The sequence below is a fragment of the Falco cherrug genome, chromosome W, assembly GCF_023634085.1.
Source record: "Falco cherrug isolate bFalChe1 chromosome W, bFalChe1.pri, whole genome shotgun sequence".
In the NCBI taxonomy this organism is placed as follows: Eukaryota; Metazoa; Chordata; class Aves; order Falconiformes; family Falconidae; genus Falco; species Falco cherrug.
The window spans coordinates 17,715,128-17,737,807 of record NC_073719.1 but is presented as its reverse complement, the minus strand read 5'-3'; the positions used below and the strand labels follow the sequence as shown (position 1 = coordinate 17,737,807).

At 54.2% G+C, this 22,680-nt stretch overlaps 2 protein-coding genes across 2 annotated transcripts; one reads left to right on the top strand and one right to left on the bottom strand.

Annotated features, from left to right (window-relative positions):
* Nucleotides 1-3,125: 3,125 nt before the first annotated feature.
* On the top strand, nt 3,126-8,811 carry LOC129734557 (olfactory receptor 14C36-like). Its single transcript, XM_055698167.1, has 3 exons — nt 3,126-4,099; nt 7,284-7,380; nt 8,683-8,811. Exons 1-3 carry the CDS (start codon nt 3,180-3,182, stop codon nt 8,809-8,811), a joined length of 1,146 nt encoding a protein of 381 aa, XP_055554142.1. The 5' UTR covers nt 3,126-3,179.
* An 8,126-nt stretch (nt 8,812-16,937) lies between these two features.
* LOC129734556 (olfactory receptor 14C36-like) lies at nt 16,938-17,891 on the bottom strand. The gene has a single exon (XM_055698166.1). The coding sequence runs from the start codon at nt 17,874-17,876 to the stop codon at nt 16,938-16,940; it is 939 nt and encodes a 312-aa protein (XP_055554141.1). The 5' UTR covers nt 17,877-17,891.
* Nucleotides 17,892-22,680: the final 4,789 nt, after the last annotated feature.

The window sequence follows — 22,680 nt, the reverse complement described above, 5'->3', positions numbered from 1 at the left end:
CTTCGGGTGCCCTGGAATTGCCTCACCGGTCTAAACCGCGTGGTGGATGCCTGGGCTGTTGGAGGCTGCTGTCCTTGCCGAGCAGCTGTGCTGAGCTCTGCCACCTGCCTTGGCACTTGGTTCCCTCAGGGTCACAGCTCTGTCTGCAACAGGACGGGCTGCAGCTGCCTCTGCGTGGGCCCCTGGCTGAGGGCACTGCTGCACATCTGGGCTGAAGCCCCCCAGCTGTGGCACCAGCCCAGCTCTGCCTGGCCATAAGGCAACCTGGTACCAAGTGTCCCCGAGCCCGTGGGTGCAAAGGCTTTGCTTCAGAGCAGAGACATGGCCTGGGCAAAGGAGAGCTGAGTCTTGAGCCCTCGGACTGTGCAATGAAGTGCTGAAATGGGCTCTGCAGGGCTTACTGAAGCACTGAAGACATCCTCCCTGCCCCTGCCTGCAGAACCACCAGACACACACATACACACACGCTCTTTTAGGAGTACTTGGATCCTTTGCTGCAGTTTTCCTGGTGTCCTCTCTAGTAATGGGTTAACAAAAGTTGATACTCCTGCAGAAAACTTTTTCTAGTAAGGGAATTGCCACTGCTGGAAATAAGTGTGTCCCCCCAGGTGAGGCAAGGCCCATGAGGGATTGCCTCATCCTGCTGCCCAGCAGGTTCCCCTGCAGCCCCAGGGACAGCTGGAGGGAGCCCAGAGGGGCAGAGGAGGGAGGCAGGGAGAGCTCAAAAGCAGCCCTTGGTGGGGGGCTGCTGAGAGCTCCCTGCTGGAGAAATCTGCAGAGCCCTGGAGCCGGTAAGTGTGTGGCTGCAGGGCAATGCCTCTGCAGTTCCTAGCCGGGTCTGCAGCAGCTGGGGCCCCCCCAGCCTGTGGGACCGTGTGGGAGCCTTGTGCTGTGGAGGAGGCCAGTGTGCTGCAGAGCAGGGCTTCCCTGCTGCAGCGTGGGAGGGCCAGGGCATGTGGGCTGCCTTGTGCCAGGGCCGGCTGCAGGGCTGTGAAGGTGGCTGTGCAGGCAGGGGTGCCCAGGGCTGTCCTTGCCAGCAGGGTCCCTGCAGCCCAGGGGGCTGTGTGCTGGGGCAGGGGCTCTGCCGCCTGCCAGGGGCAGCTCTCAGCCTGCTGGGGGCTCCCGACAGCTCTGGGGGCGTATGGACCGACCCCTGATAGGGAAGGATCTCTCTGCTGTTGAGAGTGTGCCGCAAGGGTGAGCGCTGCTTAGAAGTATAGGTTACCCTCAGAATATGTCTGGATGAGACTTTTCGTATCGAAGGTCAGCGCAGGGATTGCTATGATAAATCCAGGGCTCTCCTCAATCTGTGTTTTCAGTTTTCTGTTGTTGGGGGCAGGAGAGGGGAGGCAGAAATGTTAATGGAGATCTCGAGTTTGAAGATGTCCCTGAGACTGCCAGCTGTAACTCTGAGTGATGAGGAGGTCTGCCAGGAGCCTCCTGAAGTGCCCTCAGCCACTCCTCTGCCTATGAACAGCAGCAGCAGCACCTTTGCTGGAGCCATCAGGGTCGTTCTGAGCTGCCCTTTTCCCCCTGCGGACAGGACCCTGTGCCCAGCCAGTGCCCTTCAGAGAGGCACGTTTGTGCGGGGCCAGTGCACAGAGGCAGAGATGTGGTCTGTGAGCACTGACAGGGAAAGACCTGGCACAGGGAGATACCTCCCACAAGGAAAGTCTCCTGACATCCAGGATATTGCAAGGACTGATAGGAAACTTCAGACAGAATTGTTGTTGAAGGGAGAATCAGAAAGCTCTCTCTGACCATGTGCAGTGCAGACCCCTTTCTCTGAGGCATCCCCCTGGCCTGCTCTCCCCCCAGCAAAGCCTCTGCCCTCAGAGCTGGGGGTCCCGAGGCGTGAGCCACCCCCTCTGCAGCCAGAGCTCCAGCAGAGCCGCGGTGCAGCTCTGCAGCCACGTGCCCCGGTCCCTCTGCAGAGCACAGGGGCTGAGAGCAGCTGCCCGGCAGTGTTGGTGTGTGGGAGGTGGCGAGCAGAGCTGGGCAAGGGCAACGCTGCCCTCAGTGCCTGGCTCGCTCGCCCTGGACACTCTTACCTAGACCATCAGTGCAATTTTACTTCTTTCTCTGCCGTTTTGGGTTAGTTTTATTCTCTAGCTCTTGCTGTCAGGCTCTCTGGGGATGGGTGTTTCAGCTGCAGAGTCACACTCTGACCTTGTGGGTCCTCTCCTGCAGGTGTGTCCATGGGAACAAGTGTCCCAGCTTTCCTCTCACCTGTGGGGCTGTGGGCAATGCCCTATGTGGGGCTGGGCAATGGGCTGGTTCTCCCTGAACCTGATGCTCTTGTTAGGGCACTTGGCTACCTCCTTGAAGTTCCCTTCCAAGCAGCGAGTTGCCCTCCAGAGTGGAAACCTGTCCCCTCGCACCCATTAGTGATCTGAAAGCCCCACGTAGAAGCGTAGAGTTTCTGTGATGGAGAAAACACTGTTGGGGTGGGTGAAATGAGCTGTGTATCCTTTGCTGTGGGTGGGATGCTGAGTTCTGATGAAAGTCTACAACCTTTACTGGTCTGTGGTGGGTCAGTCCGTTCTCAGCAGTGCCTTGTGGTATTTCAGGGTAACATGGGAGTGTGGCCACCATTCATCTCAGGAAGGTGCAAGCCCACAGAAACTGGGAACCAGAAGGACAGACCACCTCCCCTCACTGGGCACTCACCCACAGGCAATCCTCTTGCCTCACAGACCTCACTCTGTTCCACCGGAGGGCAGCAAAAATGCTCTGCTTTTCTGACATCTGAAAATACTCAACAGGAGAGATGGGGGGGAGCTGTGAAAAAAACTAAAGCTCTCTTACAATGCCTTCACCCTTCCCGTTCCTTAGCACTGGCGCTGCAGACGCTGACCAGCCCTTCTGCGTTGGCACTGGTTTCAGAGGACAAAGTTAAACACCAGGACTGGTCCCTGCCCCCACCCACTGCTGCAGAGTGGGGCTGGCTGGTCAAGAGCCCGTGGGCAGATGCCCTGCTCTTCATCACCCACACGGCCAGCACCAAGCAGGGCTGCAGCCACACAGCTGCAGGAAGGTCTCCGAGAAAAGAGAGGGATGTCTGTGTGTGACGGGGGGATGGTCTGTGGGAAATGGCTTTGATTTTGCTTGCAGAAGTCTCCCCTAAATTATCACTGTCTTTTTCTCCTGTGACAGGACCATATGCCCAGAGGCAGCACATGTCCAACAGCAGCTCCATCACCCAGTTCCTCCTCCTGGCATTGGCAGACACGCGGGAGCTGCAGCTCTTGCACTTCTGGCTCTCCCTGGGCATCTACCTGGCTGCCCTCATGGCCAACGGACTCATCATCACCACCATAGTGTGCGACCACCACCTGCAAACCCCCATGTACTTCTTCCTCCTCAACCTCTCCCTCCTCGACCTAGGCTCCATCTCCACCACTCTCCCCAAAGCCATGGCCAACTCCCTCTGGGACACCAGGGACATCTCCTACTCAGGATGTGCTGCACAGCTCTTCCTGATTGTCTTTTTCCTTTCAGCGGAGTGTTCTCTCCTCACCGTCATGGCCTATGACCGCTCCGTGGCCATCTGCCAGCCCCTGCACTACGGGACCCTGCTGGGCAGCAGAGCTTGTGTCCACATGGCAGCAGCTGCCTGGGCCAGTGGGTTTCTCTATGCTGTGCTGCACACGGCCAATACACTGTCACTGCCGCTCTGCCAAGGCAATGCCCTGGGACAGGTCTTCTGTGAAATCCCACAGATCCTCAAGCTCTCCTGCTCACACACCTACCTCAGGGAAGTGGGGCTTCTAGTGATTAGTTCCTGTTTAGTCTGTGGATGTTTTGTTTTCATTGTGCTGTCCTATGTGCAGATCTTCAGGGCTGTGCTGAGGATCCCCTCTGAGCAGGGACGGCACAAAGCCTTTTCCACGTGCCTCCCTCACCTGGCCGTGATCTCCCTCTTTCTCAGCACTGCCATATTTGCCCACCTGAAGCCCCCCTCCATCTCCTCCCCATCCCTGGACCTGGTGGTGGCAGTCCTGTACTCGGTGGTGCCTCCAGCAGTGAACCCCCTCATCTACAGCATGAGGAACCAGGAGCTGAAGGACGCACTGAAGAAGCTGATGCAGTCAGGTGTATCTCAGAAGCAACAAATTATCCATGTCCCTTCACAAGGCATTTCCCCTTCATTTCTGGAAACTCCAGTGCGTTTAGCATTCTATTTGTGACAATCCTGTTTTTCTAGAAATGTCTGAATCTGTTGCACGTGGGAACCCAGCCTGTCTGACCTGGTGTTCTTTGTACATGTGCATGGGTGGACAATTAACCTTGACTCCTGGCTCACATCTCTGTAATAAAAGGAGGATTTCTCAGTTCCAATGTTTGGACTTTTGGCACTAATTCCAAAGCCAAGCTGAGGAACAAGCTGCAGGAATTGTTTCCTGAACAACGTCTCTGATCTTGGGTTCTCCATGGCTCAGGGGAGGAGGGCATGGGGCAACGCGTTAGGGCATGGGCCTGTGTTGAGCCTTGGCGTGTGGGGGCCCAGTGCCCATGGGAATGGTGGGTGACCAAGAGGGATGTGCCTGGGACCATCTCCCTGGGCTTTCAGGCACCGCTGCCCTGCACAGCAGCACCGCCTGCTCAGGGCCATGCCTGAGACCACATCCGTGGGCAAGAGCAGGTGTCTCTGTGGATGCCCCAGCTGGGGCAGGCTGCTGTGTCCCTGGTGCAGCAGGAGGTGCCTGGGGAGCCCCCAGGCCAGCAGCCTGGTGCTGGGGACAGGGACTGGCGCCGAGGGGCTGCCAGGAGTGGGCAAGCAGGGTCCCTGTGAGAGAGGAGCAGCAGACAGAGGGAGGCAATGGCCTCTGTGTCCTCATGCCATGGCTGGTGCCAGCCCTGGGGCTGACTGGCAGGAGGAGACCCCTCTCTGCCCACCAGCATCTCCTGTGCCCTTGTGATGGTCTATGGCCATGGGGTGAGTGCCCAGAGCTCTGCAGCCCCCTTTGGGTGGGCAATTGCATGGGGCCAGCCCCGCGTGGGCTGCTGTGTCTGCCTGGGCTGGGGAGAGGGCAGGGGAGGTGGGCAGAGCTGGGGAGGGGGGGCTGGGCTGGGAAGGGCCAGGGAGAGGGAAACACCAGTGAGAGCTCAGCTGTGTGGGTGTGCAGCGTGGGGGCACACAGCAGGGTGGTCCTGGTGCAGACCCAGGGGTCATGGTGAAGCCAGCAAGGCACCAAAGGAGCGGGACTGAGGGGCCAGATCTGTGCCGTGTTCCCTGCACACCCTCAGAAAGCTGCAGAAGGGAAATTTTCCCCACAAATTCCCAAACACTGCTCATTTCCAAGCCTGGTCATATACCCCAGCCCTCATTAGGGACCACTGCTGCATGGTCACCTCTGTCCTCCTCCGTTGCCCGGTGATACCCAACTCCATCACCATTTCTAAATATAAAGGGAGCCACCTTCCTACTGACACTTGTTACACACAAGTCCCATAGCTCTTGCCACAGTTGGTCTCTCAGGGAAGGCCATTGTCAGAGACCTCCAACAAGATCATGTTCTCATGGCATGGTGTTCTAACAAATATTGATTGAGATCCCACCAGCTGGCCTGGGTCCAGCGCTCCAGTCTTTCATTCAGAACAATTTCTCAAATAATACTCTTGCTCTCTCAGCCTCCCTTTGCCCATAATATGCTCCAGGTCCCAACTATCCTTCTGGCCTCTGCAGGACTTCTCTGATGTGTCAGGGTCTTTCATGTGCTGGGAGCCCCATTGTGGGCTCAGCAGTCCTGATGTGGTCCTGTGGTGGGTTAACCTTGGCCAGTGGTGAGACAAACATTCAGCTGCTCATTCGCTGCACTGACTCAACAGGACAAAGGAAAAAAATAAACCAGCAATGCTCATGGCAAAGATAAAGAGATCTCTTAATGATTCTTTTCATGTCCAGAGATGTGAGGTCTTGGCAAAGATTAATTTATTGCCAATTAAAAAAATGTTTGGTTTGTGAGATACTATGGCAGGAGAAACAATGGGTGAGATAATCTGGTTTATTCTGGGGGAATCAGTCTCCTTGGTGTTGACAGGACAGGTAAGCAAGGATGCCAAGAGTCCAGGGGCTTGTGGGCAAGTTCCTCAGACCAAACAGGTTGCCCACTCTGATGCTCACCTGCACCTGGGTCTCCACAAAGACAACAATCTGCTCAGGGATTTGAAGACCAGGGCCACCTTGCTTCTAGTAGTGTGCAGTTGTGGTGTCCCTGATGCCCAGGCATGTGGGGAAGGAGAGCAGCAGAGCACAGCCCAGGACAGGAGGGAAGGAGAACCTGGCCTGCTGAGGGCACTGGCAGGTGGGATCCCATGGGGGCAGGGCCCTGAGAGCATCCCTAGGCCTTCCTGGCCCTGACCAGCCTCACCTGGGGCCTCCACCCAAAGCTTTGTCCATGGCTTCGGGAGGCCATTGAAGCCAGGCAGGAGATTCAGCCCCAGCACAACCTGTGCTGTAGGTGTGCGGGTCTCCAGGCACAACCATAGGAACAGCCTGGCCTGTCTATGGACCTTGTTGGTTCTGAATTTCAGGCTCACTTCCCAGCTTCATTCTGAATGGGGTGGCCAATGAAATGACTCCATGGCCCTCCAAGTCCTGGGGACATTCTGCTGCCTTCCTTCTTTCCTCTAACTCCCTCCAAATTATACACACCTTCCTTGTTGTAATGGCTTGTCTCTGGCCAAAAGCCCAGCAGCCACCCAGCCGCTCCCTCCCTCCTTCCCTCCACAGTCAGGGCCCAAACATGAACACAGTCATGGACAGGGGATCTAACGAGGGATGAGCATGGGGACACAACCACTTCCCGCACTCCCTTGGCAAGGCACCTCTTCATACACTCCAGGGCACGGCTGGCTGCCTCTGCTACCAGGTCACGGGCTGGGATTGTGTTTTGCCTTCTGTCCCCCAGCACCACCAGGGCCTTTTCTGCACAGACACTGCCCAGCCAGGCAGGTCCCAGGCCCTGCAGCTGCAGGGTGTTAGTCCACCCAAGGGAGGTGCAGGCTCGTCCCTTGGTCCTTCCTGCATCTGTGCAGCTCCTGACAGGGCGGCCACCCCACCTGCCAGGGTTCCCCTCCATGGCATCCCTAGGGCACAGGGATGGTCCTCTCAGTTTGGTGCCACCGACAGACACTGTGAGAGTTGCCTCCACTGGATTATCTTTACAGCTCTTAAACTGTAAGCAGGAGAGTCCCCTGTGGTGCCCACACTGCCCCAGTATGTCCCAGTGGCCTCCAGGTGGGGTGTGAGCCCTTCCCCACTGCTCTCTCAGCCTGACCATCCAGCTGGTGTTTTACCCATCTCTTTCTGTTCACACCCAGAGTGTCATGGCATCGCTTGGGCAGAACACTGAGGGAGACCATGGGAAGACATTTGTAAAGCTGAGGGAAATGACATCCACTGTGGAGCTCCTCACACACAACTGCAGGCTGTCAGGTTTGTGAGGCAGGATTTACCCTTGGAAAATCCACCTGGATAGTTACCCGCTCAGGTGCCAGAAATGTCACCCAAGAGGACTCGAACTGATGGCACACCCCTCACCACTGGGGGTCCGTGCAGCCTGTGGTTCCCCGAGCTAAAGGCTGAAGGTGAAGAAGGAGGACAGCGCTCTTGCTTCGGTTCATTGCTTCCTGTGCTCCTGCCTTGTACCACAGTGAGTACTTGGAAACCTTGCCATAGGCAACGCAAGGCTCTTACATCCTCCCACAAAAGCCCTCCATTCTCCAGGGTGGACCAGCCCAGCTCCCTCAGCCTGATCTACCAGGGCCCGTGCTCCAGCCTTGACCATCTCTGTGATTCTTTACTGAAATGGCTCCAGCGTGCCAATGTCTCTCTGCTATTGTGGAGCACCAAAGCTAGACAAGTACTCTAGATGTGGTGAAACAAGTGGGAAGCAGAGGGAGGGAATGACTTGCCGTGGCTGTGCTCCTGGTCATACAGCCCAGGAGGCTGTTGGTCACCTTTCCTGATGGCTCCTAGTTTGCCAAATGCAAACCAAGGACCCAGCCAGGCAGTCCCTGCCCTGTGTCATCGCAGGGCCTCGGTCCACTTTAGGGGCAGGACTTTCAATTTGTCCTTCTTGGGTATCACGAGATTCATGGGTGCTTCCAGTCAAGAGGAAGTTCCTCCAGTCTCTATGACCTTCCAGTGGGGATGGAGAATGGCCTCACTGGGACATCGGCCTGCTCACACAGCTCCCTGGGATGCCGCCCCTCCACCTCCCTGGAGTGGGAAGCATTGAATTTGGTCAAATGACTCCTGACATGATCCCCATCCACACTTGGCTGGTTCCCTCCAGAGTCCTGCCTTCAGGCACAAAGCTTTGGGACACGATGCTGGGGAAGACTAAGGCAAAGAGGACCTGGAGGATGTTCAGTTTTATCTAGACCTGCTCTTACTAAGCTCAGCAGTGGCCACACAGGGGCTTCGTTTATTTCTTAAACTGTTCTGCAAGTAGTGACAGATCCTCTTGATGCCCTTGAACATCTTGCAAGACCCCATACTAAGCAGGCTTTGGCTTCCCTGAAGACATCCCTATTTCTAAATTCCTCTTTGAGCCCTTGCATCCACCTCCAGGATGCTTCCTTTTCTCTCTGGAGATTCTTGAGGAATTCCTTCTTTAGCCAAGGATCTCTCTAGGCATGTCTGCTTGATTTCCTGCTCCTCGGTATGGACAGTTCCGCTTGGAAAATGCTTTCCTGAATGACCAGCCGTACACAGCTCTGCTGTCCTTGAGTGCTGCTGCCCATGGGACTACCACTACAAGTCCCCGGAAGAGGCTAAAGTCTTCTCCCCCTATTTCATGAGCACTACAGCCGGGGCTGACACTGGTTTTCACATCCCTCAGCAGCACTGCCTGTTTGGCAAGGACCAGATTCAGGTGAGCGTCACCTTTGTTGGCCTGACACCTGTGCAAAGAATTTGTCTCAAGAGACCCCCGACACGAGCTGGACAGGGTGTATCCTGCTGTGCTCCCCTTCCAGAAGGCGTCAGGGTCATGAAGTCCCCAATAAGAGCTGGGATCATGGACCTGCAGACTTCCTTGGCTTGCTTAGATAAGCCTTTCTCCGCTGCCGTACCCTGAGTGCGGGTGCTGTGTCTCCCACCAGGATGGCACACTAACCGGCCTCTCGCTGACACTCTCCTGCAAGGGCTCACCCAACCTGCTGCACACCCCGGAGAGGAGATCCGCACGTGCAACAAGTGCCTGCACACGGAGGGCATCCCCTCCTCAGCTTCCTGGCCTGTCCCTCGTGAAAAGCCCACACCTTTCCCTGCCGCACCACTGTGACCCGTCCCACCACCCGTCATGATTTATTTCATCAATGTCATGATTTACTCCATCAATATCCAGCACGATGACAGCATGTGGAAGTCCAGCTCCTCCTGCCTGAGCCCCAGTCCCAAGCCATCGGTGCGCTTCTGGGCTGCAGCACCTCAGCCGTAGCGCTGGGGCCAAGCTCAGGCTTCTCTCGGGCAAAGCTGGTACCAAGCGCCCCCGAGCCAGCGTGTGCCCGTGCTGTGCTGGAGACCAGAGACCCGCTGGAGTGGGTGGCGGTGGCAATCTAAGTGCACCAGCAGAGGAAGCCCTGCCCTCTGCAAGGCCAGAAAAGCAGTGCTGGGCTCTGCAGCCCTGGCAGAAGAAGGCTTGGCTAGCTGCAGTGCTGCTGAGGCCCCTGAAGGCCTGTGGGGGAGGGGAGGCTGACCTCCAGGAGGACATGGTGCTGCTGAAAATGTGCTTCAGTTTGCATATGCTGTGATCCAGGAACACTGTGAGAACCATGCACTGGTTCTTTGATGGTATCTTCACGGGGCTGAGCAAAGGATTGTTGGAATAAGTACCAGTGGAGTGTGGGAGTAGCCAGGTGATTGGAACCCCCACTGTGATGGGCTTCCTGTTCATGGACCAGCTGGATGAACTTGGGTCAGACGCACTGCAGGGCTGGCATTCAGTTGCTGGTTGACAGAAACCAAATCTACCTGAGGTGCCACCTGGGCTTCCTCAAAGGAACCATATTCCTGACAATAAAGATTTGGATGCCCACGTTTTTATGTTGCAGAAGGAAGTCGAGCTACAGCAGATACCAGAAGCAGGTACAAATGCTGCAATACCTCTTGTATGGGCTTCAGGAACACCAGGGCAACCCCAAGCAGGGGAACCAGTAATCATCCAGTGGAAGCCAAATGGCAGACCAGCAAGTCAAAAGCTGTACCCAGTTAAACTACAAGTCAGGAAAGGGTTGCAGTCCTTAATTGAACAAATCACAGATTTGGGGTTACTAAGAGAATGCCAATCAGAACATAACACTCCAGTATTACCTGTCAGGAAGCCAAATTCAGAAGAATACAAACTGGTGCAAGATTCAAGAGCTATAAATCCAACTGTGCAAGATGTCCATGAGGCAGTAGCGCACCCGTATGCCCTCCTGACCACCCTGAAGGAGAATGAGGAATGGTTTACTGTATGAGATGGAAGATGCGCTCTTCTGCCTTGTGCTGGCTGCTGCCAGTCACCAGTCGGTTGGTTTCAAATGGGAAAGCCCTGAAACTGGTCGAGAAACCCAGCTGTGCAGGGCTGTATGACTGCAAGGAGTTAAAAATAGTCCTACAGTCTTTGGAAATCAATTAGCCAGTGAGTTGGAAAGCTGGCAAAAGAGGTAGGAAAATGTCGCCTTGCTGCAATAGGTAGGTGACATACTGCTAGCAACCAGTAGTAAAGAAGATTCTATAACAAGGACCTCCTAAACTTTGGGGGCTAGCAGGGTACAAAGTACCCTGGGAAAAGGCAGAGACCACCCCAGAAGAAGCAACCAATTGGGGATTTACAATTTGCCTGGGCCAGCAGAGTCTTGGAGCTGGAGGAAAAGGGCCATTTGTCAAATCCCAGAAGCCAAATGAAAACAAGAGCTCAGAGCATCCCTGGGAATGGCTGGGTGGTGTCACTTATGGATAACGAATTTGGGACTCATTGCCAAGCTTTTATATGAAGGTGTCGGAGGAAAGGGAAACCTCCTTGTCTGGACTCAGGAGTGCAGAGATGCCTTTACGGAATGGAAAGGGACTGGAATGAGTGCTCCAGCTCTAGGCCTCCCAAATCTAGAAAACCCATTGGAACTCTTTGTGCATGAAAGGTGACACGTTGCCTTAGGAGTGTTGGCCCAGAGCCTGGAACCATGGAGCAGAGCCGTGGGGAGCTTTTCCAAACAGCTGGACAGTGTCAGTAAAGGACGGCCAACCTGTCCGCGCACGGTGGCAGCTACAGTATTACCGATGCAAGAGGCCCAGGAACTGACACCTGGGCAAAAATGACATGATCTCAGTGGAAAAGAAGAACCAACTCATGATTGTTTAAAGACAATGGCAGAGGTATATTCTAGCCGAGTGGAATTAAAAGGCACGCCAACAGAAAATGGAGACTGGGACTTATTTGTAGGTGGTAGTAGTTTTGTGCGAAATGGGACCCAAAGAGCAGGACATGTGGTGGTAACTATCAGAGAGAGAAGAGAAGCCAAAGCCCTCTCATCTGACACGTGGGCCTAAGAGGCAGAACTCACAGCCTTACTAAAGGCACTGGGATTATTATGAACAGACAAGGCTTTTTTAATGCATGGACATATTTGAAATTTGCCTTTGGAAACGACCATGCTGATGGGGCTGTTGGAAAGAAAGAAAGAAAGAGGACTCTGAACCTCTCAAGGATCCCCCGTCAAATTATGAGGCAAAGACCCAACAATCATTTCAGGTGACCAGTTGACCCAGGGTGCTGGCAATTATGCATTGTAAAGTGCAGCACCTTGGAGATAGCTCGGTGCATATAGGACAGCAAGTGGCAGATCAAGCAAGGAAAGAAGCAGCTGAAAGTCAAATATTGCTAGTCCTGCCAGAGAAACGGCAGAAAGTAGGGCCTAAGAGCCCACAGGATCCACCAGAAAACAATCGGTTGGCTAATATACTGAAGGCAACCCAAATCACGGATGATGGGTGACTCCTTCGCATCAACTAACATTTACAGAGGAAATTATCTGTGAATTGGTTAAAAGGAAGCACCACGAAACTCTCTGGGGAATTGAGAGTTTGGTAGAAGCCTTGAAAGGGCAAGTTCTAAATGTACCATGACTGGGAAAACAAAAAGCAGAGTGAAGAAGCCTGAGTTGTACCTGAAGAATAACCCTCACCTACCCCAATGATCTTTCCCAGGGCTGACAAAGCCCAGGGGATTACTGGCAATTAGACTTTTTCCAAGTTACTGCAGCAAAATGGGTATCCGTACCTTTTAGTAATGGCAGATGCTTTTTCAGGCTGGCTGGAAGCTTTCCCTTGTCGCACCAATAAGAAATATCGTAAGTGTAAGTTCAGAGATTATGCTGAGATTGGGGTACCCATAGGACTTTCTTTGGGTAGGGGTCGACACTTGGTAGTAGAAGCCCTTCACCTTTTAGCTAAACTAGGAGGGGTAAAATGGGATCTCCACACTCCATGGAGACCTCAATCAAGCGGGAAAGTAGAAAGAATGAAGCAAAGCCTGAAAAGACAGATGAGTAAAATCTGACAAGAACCTCAGAGAGAGCAGTCAGATGCTTTTCCCTCAGCATTGCTACAGATACAGGATCCAGCGTAAACGGAAGGAGAGACTTAGTCCTTTGGAAAGGATACATGGTAAACCTTGCCAGGTGACAGAAAGGGGAGTGAATCCCAAAATAATAGAAGGGAAACATGGCTTAAAAGAGTATGTTCAGTCTTTATGAAAGGTCCTGTCCTCTCTCCAGAGGTACGTCACTGTGAGCGCAGATCTGTCCCTGGACGTGCCTGTACATCACTACCGACCCGGAGATTGTGTGTATCTTAGAACGTGGTTGGATGAACCGTTGAAGAGAAGTGAAAGGACCTTTCCAGATTTTGCTCAGCACCTACGCTGCTGTCAAGCCTGAAGGAGTCACTCCATGGACGTGCCATAGCAGGGTTTAAGCAGCCACATCACCAGAATGGACTGTCAAGCAAGAAAAACCTTTATGCTTGAAACTACCTCCAGAATCATGAAGTTCTAGGTTCGGTATCTTGCATTATTGCCAGACAGCATGTAAGTGAATGACTGAAATGCGACCCCAGATAAGACTGGGCTGTCTACAGGGAAGCTGGAGCCTGCTACTTGTCTCTCCTTTGTAGATATATGTTGAAACATGTTTTACAGATGTATAGAATTTGGCCTGTGATGTGGTATGCTAAATCCTCAGCTTGGGTGGGATCAGGAGGAGTCATGGACATGGAATACTCATTTGAAAATTGTTGAAGAATCGATAAATGCTGTTAGGAGGAGTGATTGTTGGGTACGTACCCATTTCCCTGAATGTCCTCATGCAGGAATGCCTGTAGCTGGTATCCCCATCCCACTGGGGACTAGTGGGAGTAACTGTGGCTAAGACCAAAATACACTCATTGGAACGAGACTGACCTCCAGACCTGGACAACACTGAATCCACACTCAGTGTGAAGTGTGTTACTAAAATGAAGCCGAGACACACCAAAATGGAACTCTGGTCTTTGTGGGGCCCTACCCACATTGTGATTGCTCAATGCATTTCATGAAGCTGTCAGAACTAACTAACAGTAGGTACTGGAACGTTCCACTGGGCACTGGGTGGTGCTGGATATGTGCCCTGTAGCACAAAAAGCATTACCACCAAGGTGGTCGGGTAGATGTACACGGGGAGGGATTTTTCCTGATATGACTGACTGAGACACTGGAGAACAGTCGGTGGGGAACAACTTAACTGCGGAGATACAGGCAGAATCAACCACCCCTTACAGAGAGACCCACTGGGTTTCACTCTTCTGCTGGGTGGTTTATTCCTTGGCGAGGGGCTGCTGAACTGGGGAAGGCAGTGACAAAGAGATCCACAGGAAAGGAAGAGATGGCCAAGGACACTGCAGGTGCCATAAACTGCACTCTGTACGGCACAGGCAATGGCCGTACGCAAGGGGACAACCCTTGGGTTCTCTTGGTGACTTCCAGCCTTGCCCGTGCCCTTTGCCTTCCGTCTCACGTTGTCCTACGCTGTCCCACGGCTGCTGCTTTTCCCTGGCAGGCCGCAGGCACCCATCTGGCTTCCCCACCTTGCTCTCGCCCTGCCCTTGCCACACATGCACTCACGTCTGCCCACCCTCACACGCTGTTCCTGCAAACACACAGACATGGACTGATCTCATACTCCTTCTGGACGACGTCTCCCACCACAGCACAAGCCCCTGAGTGACATTTCCTCCTCCTGACCTCCAGTCTCCACTTTCCCAGCTGCACTGGGTGGCAGTGCTTCTCCCTCCTGCTCTTCCCTACCTCCAAGGAAAGCTCCACCACCTGGGAAACCACCCTTCAGGCGGGCATCCCGACCCGTCACCCTCCTTGTGGCCTTTCCCCTGACCATGCCACGGCCTCATCACGCTCTTCCAAGGCTGCGAGCCTTTCAGCTTCTCGCATAGACACGAGCAAGCCGTGTGCCTGCTGCGGTGCTGTCATGTTCTCAGGCAGCAGAGACGTGACAAGCAAGAAAGAAGCCCCTTGGTTCTGCTGGCCTGCCCGAGACACTGGCAGATGGAGCTTAACAGCACGTGTCCCAGCCATGAGTCAGGGGCTGCCCTACGCGCTGTGTCAGGCAGAGGTGACCTCACCGCCCCTTTCCCAGGCACATTGCTGCTGGTGGCCTGTCCCCTCCGCAGGCAGAACTGGCCTCACTGCCCCCGCCACAGCCATTGGCTTCCTGCTGGAATGTGAGTCCCTGAGACACAACTCACCACGAGATACCGTCCTCAGCCGTCACCCTCCCCGTGGCCCAGCACCCAGCAGATAAAGGGAAGCTTCTGTCAGCCAATTTATCTCATGGATTTCCTACCTACCATCTGGCTGAGAGAACATTCCCCAGAGGAACTGCTTTGTTTCTACTGGACCATGTTTTGTCTCTGCTTCTGCGCCTCTGTTTTCCCTTCTTCCCCCTGCTATCCCATCCCAACAGAGCTCTCCAGGGAAGTGAGTCAATGAGTCCTAGAATATCTCAGGTTGGGAGAGGCCCCTGTAAATGCCCTTGTCCAGCCGTCCTGCTCAAGGCAGGGTGAACTGGTTAGCATCGCTCAAGGGCTCTGCCCACTTTGGCATCATCCACAGGAGGGTCTGAAAAGCCACTTTGTCAACTTGTACTGGGAGACAATAAAGACATTCAACACAGTTGGCCCAACTGCTTGCACTGGAAGATGCCACTAGTCAGTGGCCACCAGGAGGACTTGACCACTGGTGACATTTGGTCTTGAGCCCCTGTGGCGTATGATGCACCGACTCTGGGAGAGGATCGAAGGCACAAAGACACCTGAAGACACCTCGAAGACACTTTATTAATCAATAATCAAGCAAGCCTTTTATACCTTTGCAGCGGGCTGACGTGTCAGCCTGTAATTGTGCTCAGCAATTTTCCACTCTGGGCTCTTTTTTTATTACAGACACAGCAGCTCAGCAACTCCCTTTATCTACAAGGCCACAAGCTCTGCAGACCACTCTCTATCTTCAAGTTTCTCCTCTTGCTCCCATGGCTTCCTTCCAACAAGCATAACTGTGTCTCTCTCCCAAGGTCGGGTTTCGCTCCCTGACGCTGTTGAGCTAGCTCGAGACATAGCCACAAGCCCCCAGCCAACTTCCCCCCACAGTATCCTCCATTTCTTCACTCCAGAAGTCACCCATCTGCCTATACAGAAAGTGCAGGAGAAAAAGTCAAAACCCTTGCAAAGGTCCAGGTACAAACCATCCTCTTCTTGCCTCAATACGTATGGGTGCAGCAAGCCCTTTGATGTCCCACAATTACCTGGAAATGGCTGCAGGAATATTTCCACCGTCATTTCCCCAGACACTAAGGTGAGGATGACCAGCCTGTATTTCTCCCAATTGTCCTTCTTGCTTTTCCTGAACAAAGGCTGGATGTCTGCCTTTTGCCAGGACCCCAGAACCTCCCTGATTGCTCGGACACATTTGAGGGCACCATCCAGAAAGGGTGCCGTGATCAGACCGAGGCCCTTGCAATGAGCCTGCCCAAGGCGGGTGAGATGAATCTCCCTGGGACAGTGGCCTTTGTTCCTGCAGTCACACACAGGAACGGCTGTGCCCTGGGAGGTGTCCCCACCTCAGCTGGCCTCATGCACTGCTGGCGTGGTTGAACCCCAGCCTCACGCGCACAGGGGTGCTCAGAGGCACGAGCCCGTCCCTGGCACATGCGGAGGCAGAGCACTGCAGCAGGCACAGTGACTGCCTGGCCTCCTGCTGCCCCTGCCAGAGGCTGGCAGCACCTCAGCCCGGGGGTGTCGTGAACTGCTCGGCACCTCGCGGAGATGGCCCTCGTCATGAGCAACGGGCACGGGGACCTCGGTTCAAGGAAGCACATTGCAGTGCTGCATTCAGGTGGTCTCCACAAATCCATAGCATTTTATGGAGGCCAGCACCATCACAGAGTGCCCGTTGCCTGCCCCTGCCTGCGCTCACAGGACTGCCATGCAGCACGGCGGTGACCAAGCTGCCAGAGCCCTCAGGCCTTACACCAAGGCATGGGGTCAGAAGGAGAGTGTGGAAGTGGAAGAAGGACAGCACTTGAGAGCCAAGGGCTGGTGTTCCCTGGTACTGCTGCCATGCCAGGAACCTTTTCCCCTCCGTCTGTGGACAGAGGAACTGTCCCTGCAGCTCCAGAAAGGCCTTGGAAGGAAGAATCCCAGCCAAAATATAGTTTCCTAATGGCCCTTTGGCTTTGTTAGATGAGGAGAGAGCAGGGCACCTTCAGAAAAGAAAATCACAGAAGGAATTTGAATGGGGATGACAACTTTATCAGAACTGAAATACCACAAGTAACTACAAAAAATTCAGAAGAGAGTCAGGGTCTGTGATGAACTACATTATAAATGCTATTCATCATTTTAATGCTTTAGAAGAACATCCAGCTATCAGTTTGCACATTGCACCCTTCAGCTCCTGGTTCCTCATGCTGTAGATGAGGGGGTTCACTGCTGGAGGCACCACCGAGTACAGAACTGCCACCACCAGGTCCAGGGATGGGGAGGAGATGGAGCGGGGTTTCAGGTAGGCAAACGTGGCAGTGCTGACAAAGAGGGAGACCACGGCCAGGTGAGGGAGGCACGTGGAAAAGGCTTTGTGCAATCCCTGCTCAGAGGGGATCCTCAGCACAGCCCTGAAGATCTGCATGTAAGACAGAACAATAAAAACAAAACAGCCAAATAATAAAGAAGCACCAGCCACAATTAGCCCCACTTCCCTGAGGTAGGTGTGTGAGCAGGAGAGCTTGAGGATCTGTGGGATTTCACAGAAGACCTGTCCCAGGGCATTGCCTTGGCAGAGCGGCAGTGACAGTGTATTGGCCGTGTGCAGCGCAGCATGGAGAAACCCACTGGCCCAGGCAGCTGCTGCCATGTGGACACAAGCTCTGCTGCCCAGCAGGGTCCCGTAGTGCAGGGGCTGGCAGATGGCCACGGAGCGGTCATAGGCCATGACGGTGAGGAGAGAACACTCTGCTGAAAGGAAAAAGACAATCAGGAAGAGCTGTGCAGCACATCCTGAGTAGGAGATGTCCCTGGTGTCCCAGAGGGAGTTGGCCATGGCTTTGGGGAGAGTGGTGGAGATGGAGCCTAGGTCGAGGAGGGAGAGGTTGAGGAGGAAGAAGTACATGGGGGTTTGCAGGTGGTGGTCGCACACTATGGTGGTGATGATGAGTCCGTTGGCCATGAGGGCAGCCAGGTAGATGCCCAGGGAGAGCCAGAAGTGCAAGAGCTGCAGCTCCCGCGTGTCTGCCAATGCCAGGAGGAGGAACTGGGTGATGGAGCTGCTGTTGGACATGTGCTGCCTCTGGGCATATGGTCCTGTCACAGGAGAAAAAGACAGTGATAATTTAGGGGAGACTTCTGCAAGCAAAATCAAAGCCATTTCCCACAGACCATCCCCCCGTCACACACAGACATCCCTCTCTTTTCTCGGAGACCTTCCTGCAGCTGTGTGGCTGCAGCCCTGCTTGGTGCTGGCCGTGTGGGTGATGAAGAGCAGGGCATCTGCCCACGGGCTCCTGACCAGCCAGCCCCACTCTGCAGCAGTGGGTGGGGGCAGGGACCAGTCCTGGTGTTTAATTTTGTCCTCTGAAACCAGTGCCAACGCAGAAGGGCTGGTCAGCGTCTGCAGCGCCAGTGCTAAGGAACGGGAAGGGTGAAGGCATTGTAAGAGAGCTTTAGTTTTTTTCACAGCTCCCCCCCATCTCTCCTGTTGAGTATTTTCACATGTCAGAAAAGCAGAGCATTTTTGCTGCCCTCCGGGGGAACAGAGTGAGGTCTGTGAGGCAAGAGGATTGCCTGTGGGTGAGTGCCCAGTGAGGGGAGGTGGTCTGTCCATCAGGTTCCCAGTTTCTATGGGCTTGCACCTTCCTGAGATGAATGGTGGCCACACTCCCATGTTACCCTGAAATACCACAAGGCACTGCTGAGAACGGACTGACCCACCACAGACCAGTAAAGGGTGTAGACTTTCATCAGAACTCAGCATCCCACCCACAGCAAAGGATACACAGCTCATTTCACCCACCCCAACAGTGTTTTCTCCATCACAGAAACTCTACGCTTCTACGTGGGGCTTTCAGATCACTAATGGGTGCGAGGGGACAGGTTTCCATTCTGGAGGGCAACTCGCTGCTTGGAAGGGAACTTCAAGGAGGTAGCCAAGTGCCCTAACAAGAGCATCAGGTTCAGGGAGAACCAGCCCATTGCCCAGCCCCACATAGGGCATTGCCCACAGCCCCACAGGTGAGAGGAAAGCTGGGACACTTGTTCCCATGGACACACCTGCAGGAGAGGACCCACAAGGTCAGAGTGTGACTCTGCAGCTGAAACACCCATCCCCAGAGAGCCTGACAGCAAGAGATAGAGAATAAAACTAACCCAAAACGGCAGAGAAAGAAGTAAAATTGCACTGAAGGTTGAGGTAAGAGTGTCCAGGGCGAGCGAGCCAGGCACTGAGGGCAGCGTTGCCCTTGCCCAGCTCTGCTCGCCACCTCCCACACACCAACACTGCCGGGCAGCTGCTCTCAGCCCCTGTGCTCTGCAGAGGGACCGGGGCACGTGGCTGCAGAGCTGCACCGCGGCTCTGCTGGAGCTCTGGCTGCAGAGGGGGTGGCTCACGCCTCGGGACCCCCAGTCCTGAGGGCAGAGGCTTTGCTGGGGGGAGAGCAGGCCAGGGGGATGCCTCAGAGAAAGGGGTCTGCACTGCACATGGTCAGAGAGAGCTTTCTGATTCTCCCTTCAACAACAATTCTGTCTGAAGTTTCCTATCAGTCCTTGCAATATCCTGGATGTCAGGAGACTTTCCTTGTGGGAGGTATCTCCCTGTGCCAGGTCTTTCCCTGTCAGTGCTCACAGACCACATCTCTGCCTCTGTGCACTGGCCCCGCACAAACGTGCCTCTCTGAAGGGCACTGGCTGGGCACAGGGTCCTGTCCGCAGGGGGAAAAGGGCAGCTCAGAACGACCCTGATGGCTCCAGCAAAGGTGCTGCTGCTGCTGTTCATAGGCGGAGGAGTGGCTGAGGGCACTTCAGGAGGCTCCTGGCAGACCTCCTCATCACTCAGAGTTACAGCTGGCAGTCTCAGGGACATCTTCAAACTCGAGCTCTCCATTAACATTTCTGCCTTCCCTCTCCTGCCCCCAACAACAGAAAACTGAAAACACAGATTGAGGAGAGCCCTGGATTTATCATAGCAATCCCTGCGCTGACCTTCGATACAAAAAGTCTCATCCAGACATATTCTGAGGGTAACCTATACTTCTAAGCAGCGCTCACCCTTGCGGCACACTCTCAACAGCAGAGAGATCCTTCCCTATCAGGGGTCGGTCCATACGCCCCCAGAGCTGTCGGGAGCCCCCAGCAGGCTGAGAGCTGCCCCTGGCAGGCAGCAGAGCCCCTGCCCCAGCACACAGCCCCCTGGGCTGCAGGGACCCTGCTGGCAAGGACAGCCCTGGGCACCCCTGCCTGCACAGCCACCTTCACAGCCCTGCAGCCGGCCCTGGCACAAGGCAGCCCACATGCCCTGGCCCTCCCACGCTGCAGCAGGGAAGCCCTGCTCTGCAGCACACTGGCCTCCTCCACAGCACAAGGCTCCCACACGGTCCCACAGGCTGGGGGGGCCCCAGCTGCTGCAGACCCGGCTAGGAACTGCAGAGGCATTGCCCTGCAGCCACACACTTACCGGCTCCAGGGCTCTGCAGATTTCTCCAGCAGGGAGCTCTCAGCAGCCCCCCACCAAGGGCTGCTTTTGAGCTCTCCCTGCCTCCCTCCTCTGCCCCTCTGGGCTCCCTCCAGCTGTCCCTGGGGCTGCAGGGGAACCTGCTGGGCAGCAGGATGAGGCAATCCCTCATGGGCCTTGCCTCTCCTGGGGGGACACACTTATTTCCAGCAGTGGCAATTCTCTTACTAGAAAAAGTTTTCTGCAGGAGTATCAACTTTTGTTAACCCATTACTAGAGAGGACACCAGGAAAACTGCAGCAAAGGATCCAAGTACTCCTAAAGGAGCGTGTGTGTATGTGTGTGTCTGGTGGTTCTGCAGGCAGGGGCAGGGAGGATGTCTTCAGTGCTTCAGTAAGCCCTGCAGAGCCCATTTCAGCACTTCATTGCACAGTCCGAGGGCTCAAGACTCAGCTCTCCTTTGCCCAGGCCATGTCTCTGCTCTGAAGCAAAGCCTTTGCACCCACGGGCTCGGGGACACTTGGTACCAGGTTGCCTTATGGCCAGGCAGAGCTGGGCTGGTGCCACAGCTGGGGGGCTTCAGCCCAGATGTGCAGCAGTGCTTTCGTGTTACGACAAGGGGTTTCCTCAGACTCTTGGTTTTTAATGAGCCTGGCAGTTTCCAAAGAGAGACGAGACCCTTGTGTCTGACCAAGCTGCCCACGACCTGTGCTTTGGCAGCCCACTGTATCCGAGGGTGACTCTACCAACCTATCCAGGAACCCCGCTGACAGCATCATTGAGTCAGAGCCCTTAAAACACCTACTCACATCTCCAGAGACTTATAGGAAATGAGCTTCAGCTGAAGATTTTTATTATGCAAGTTTGTGACAGAGTAAGGTTCAAAGAATGCCAGTAATGGTAGGCTGACTGCAAAACACGCTTAAAGCAACACACTGAGCAACAGCTACCGTGAGTTAGTGCTGGCATAAAGTTCTTACCCTATAGGCGTCCCTAGGGGGAACGACAGGTTCAGCCCATCCACTGATCCCAGAAGTTCCCATGGAGTCTCCACTCACTTATCCCCTCATTGTCCACTTTGACACTTCATAGCGCGTTGCTTATTCATTTACCTACATGGGATAGGTTACAAGTTTCTCACTCGTGAGGTACGTTAGTGCTCACCCTCAGGCAGCACCACGGAAGGCTTTCACTGACTGCACACGCTCCCCAAGCGGGGTTTTGCCCGCGTTTGAGGGCTGTTTGACATGGAGGTTGCAATCTGTCACTACCACAGTTACCTTTGTCTTACTATTGACTGGGGTTTTTTTGGTTTGTTTTTAGGTGTTTTTGGTTTTGTTTTTGTTTTTTTTTTATATGTATGAGGGTTGAAAGACCTTACCAGCTTGTCTTCGGCTGTGGCCAGAACTTCCTTGCTTGAATGCTCGTTCCTTTGGCAATGGTGTTCTTTCCACCCCTTGTTCTATGTCACTCATCCTTCCCAAGGTGACTCCCTTGGTCAGAAGTCCCTTCATTCCCAGAGAGTGGGTCCTCACTTGACCTCACTTTGTTCACAGAGGTGTTTATCAGATAGTGAACCACTGAATCACTGTGGTAATTGAGGAGTTTAGAACACCCGCCACCTCCGGACTTATTTCAGTCCTGGCCCAGTTCATTGTATTGACATTTTGGTGGAGCTTGAGTGACTCCAGTCATTCATATTGTTGTTACTGTTTGGTATCCTGTGCCCAGGGAGGTGTAGTAGGACCTTGGAGGTGGGTAACTTTGGCATGGAGGTGTGCATTGGTATTACAGGGAGATTATTTCATCTGAGGAAAGTCCTATCGCCTCAATGGTTGGCTCAGCAGTGGACAGCCTCTCGTAGCTTCTTATGTGACATCAGCTGTGTGGTACCATCAAGTTTCCCTTCCTGCAGGGAGCACAGCAGAGCTTGACTGTGGGGTCTCCACTTGCTCCACCCTCCATTACTCCCATCAGCAGGTGCTGAGATGGCAGGGTGTGTTGCTTAGGGAGCTGTGGTAGAGTAGATTCCGTCCATGCCAACCATCCTAAAAGCGATGCAGTTATTTTAGCCTAGAAATCTTTCTATACTGCTAGGCTTCTGTTGGGTCCCAGTTTTCCCTAATTCCAAAGTAATGAGTAATTTTCCCAGAGGCAATTGAAACAGCAGACACAGAAAAAAGTCCCCTCAACCCCACTCTGTAGTGGGGTGAACTGGGAGTGACAATGCTGGAAAGCCCTTTGATGCCATGAGAACGTTTAATCTTTGATCACCCCAAGTTCCTCTTTCCCCCTTGCCATAAGGCAGGACAGACACCTGCAGAGCCCACAGCATAGTCCCTTGCTCCTTGGAACACCCTCAGCCAGACCAACCACAGCTCATGAGAGGGACATCCAAAGGTCTTCCAAAAATCAGAAA

Bases quoted from the DNA above. Each gene is read 5' to 3' on its own strand.
- LOC129734557 (XM_055698167.1), top strand. From the start codon at position 3,180: ATGTCCAACAGCAGCTCCATCACCCAGTTCCTCCTCCTGGCATTGGCA. The intron at 4,100-7,283 runs ATCTCAGAAGCA...TCTCAGCCTGAC, and splicing joins AAGCTGATGCAGTCAGGTGT to CATCCAGCTGGTGTTTTACC. The intron at 7,381-8,682 runs GTAAAGCTGAGG...CGGTATGGACAG, and splicing joins GAGACCATGGGAAGACATTT to TTCCGCTTGGAAAATGCTTT.
- LOC129734556 (XM_055698166.1), bottom strand. From the start codon at position 17,876: ATGTCCAACAGCAGCTCCATCACCCAGTTCCTCCTCCTGGCATTGGCA.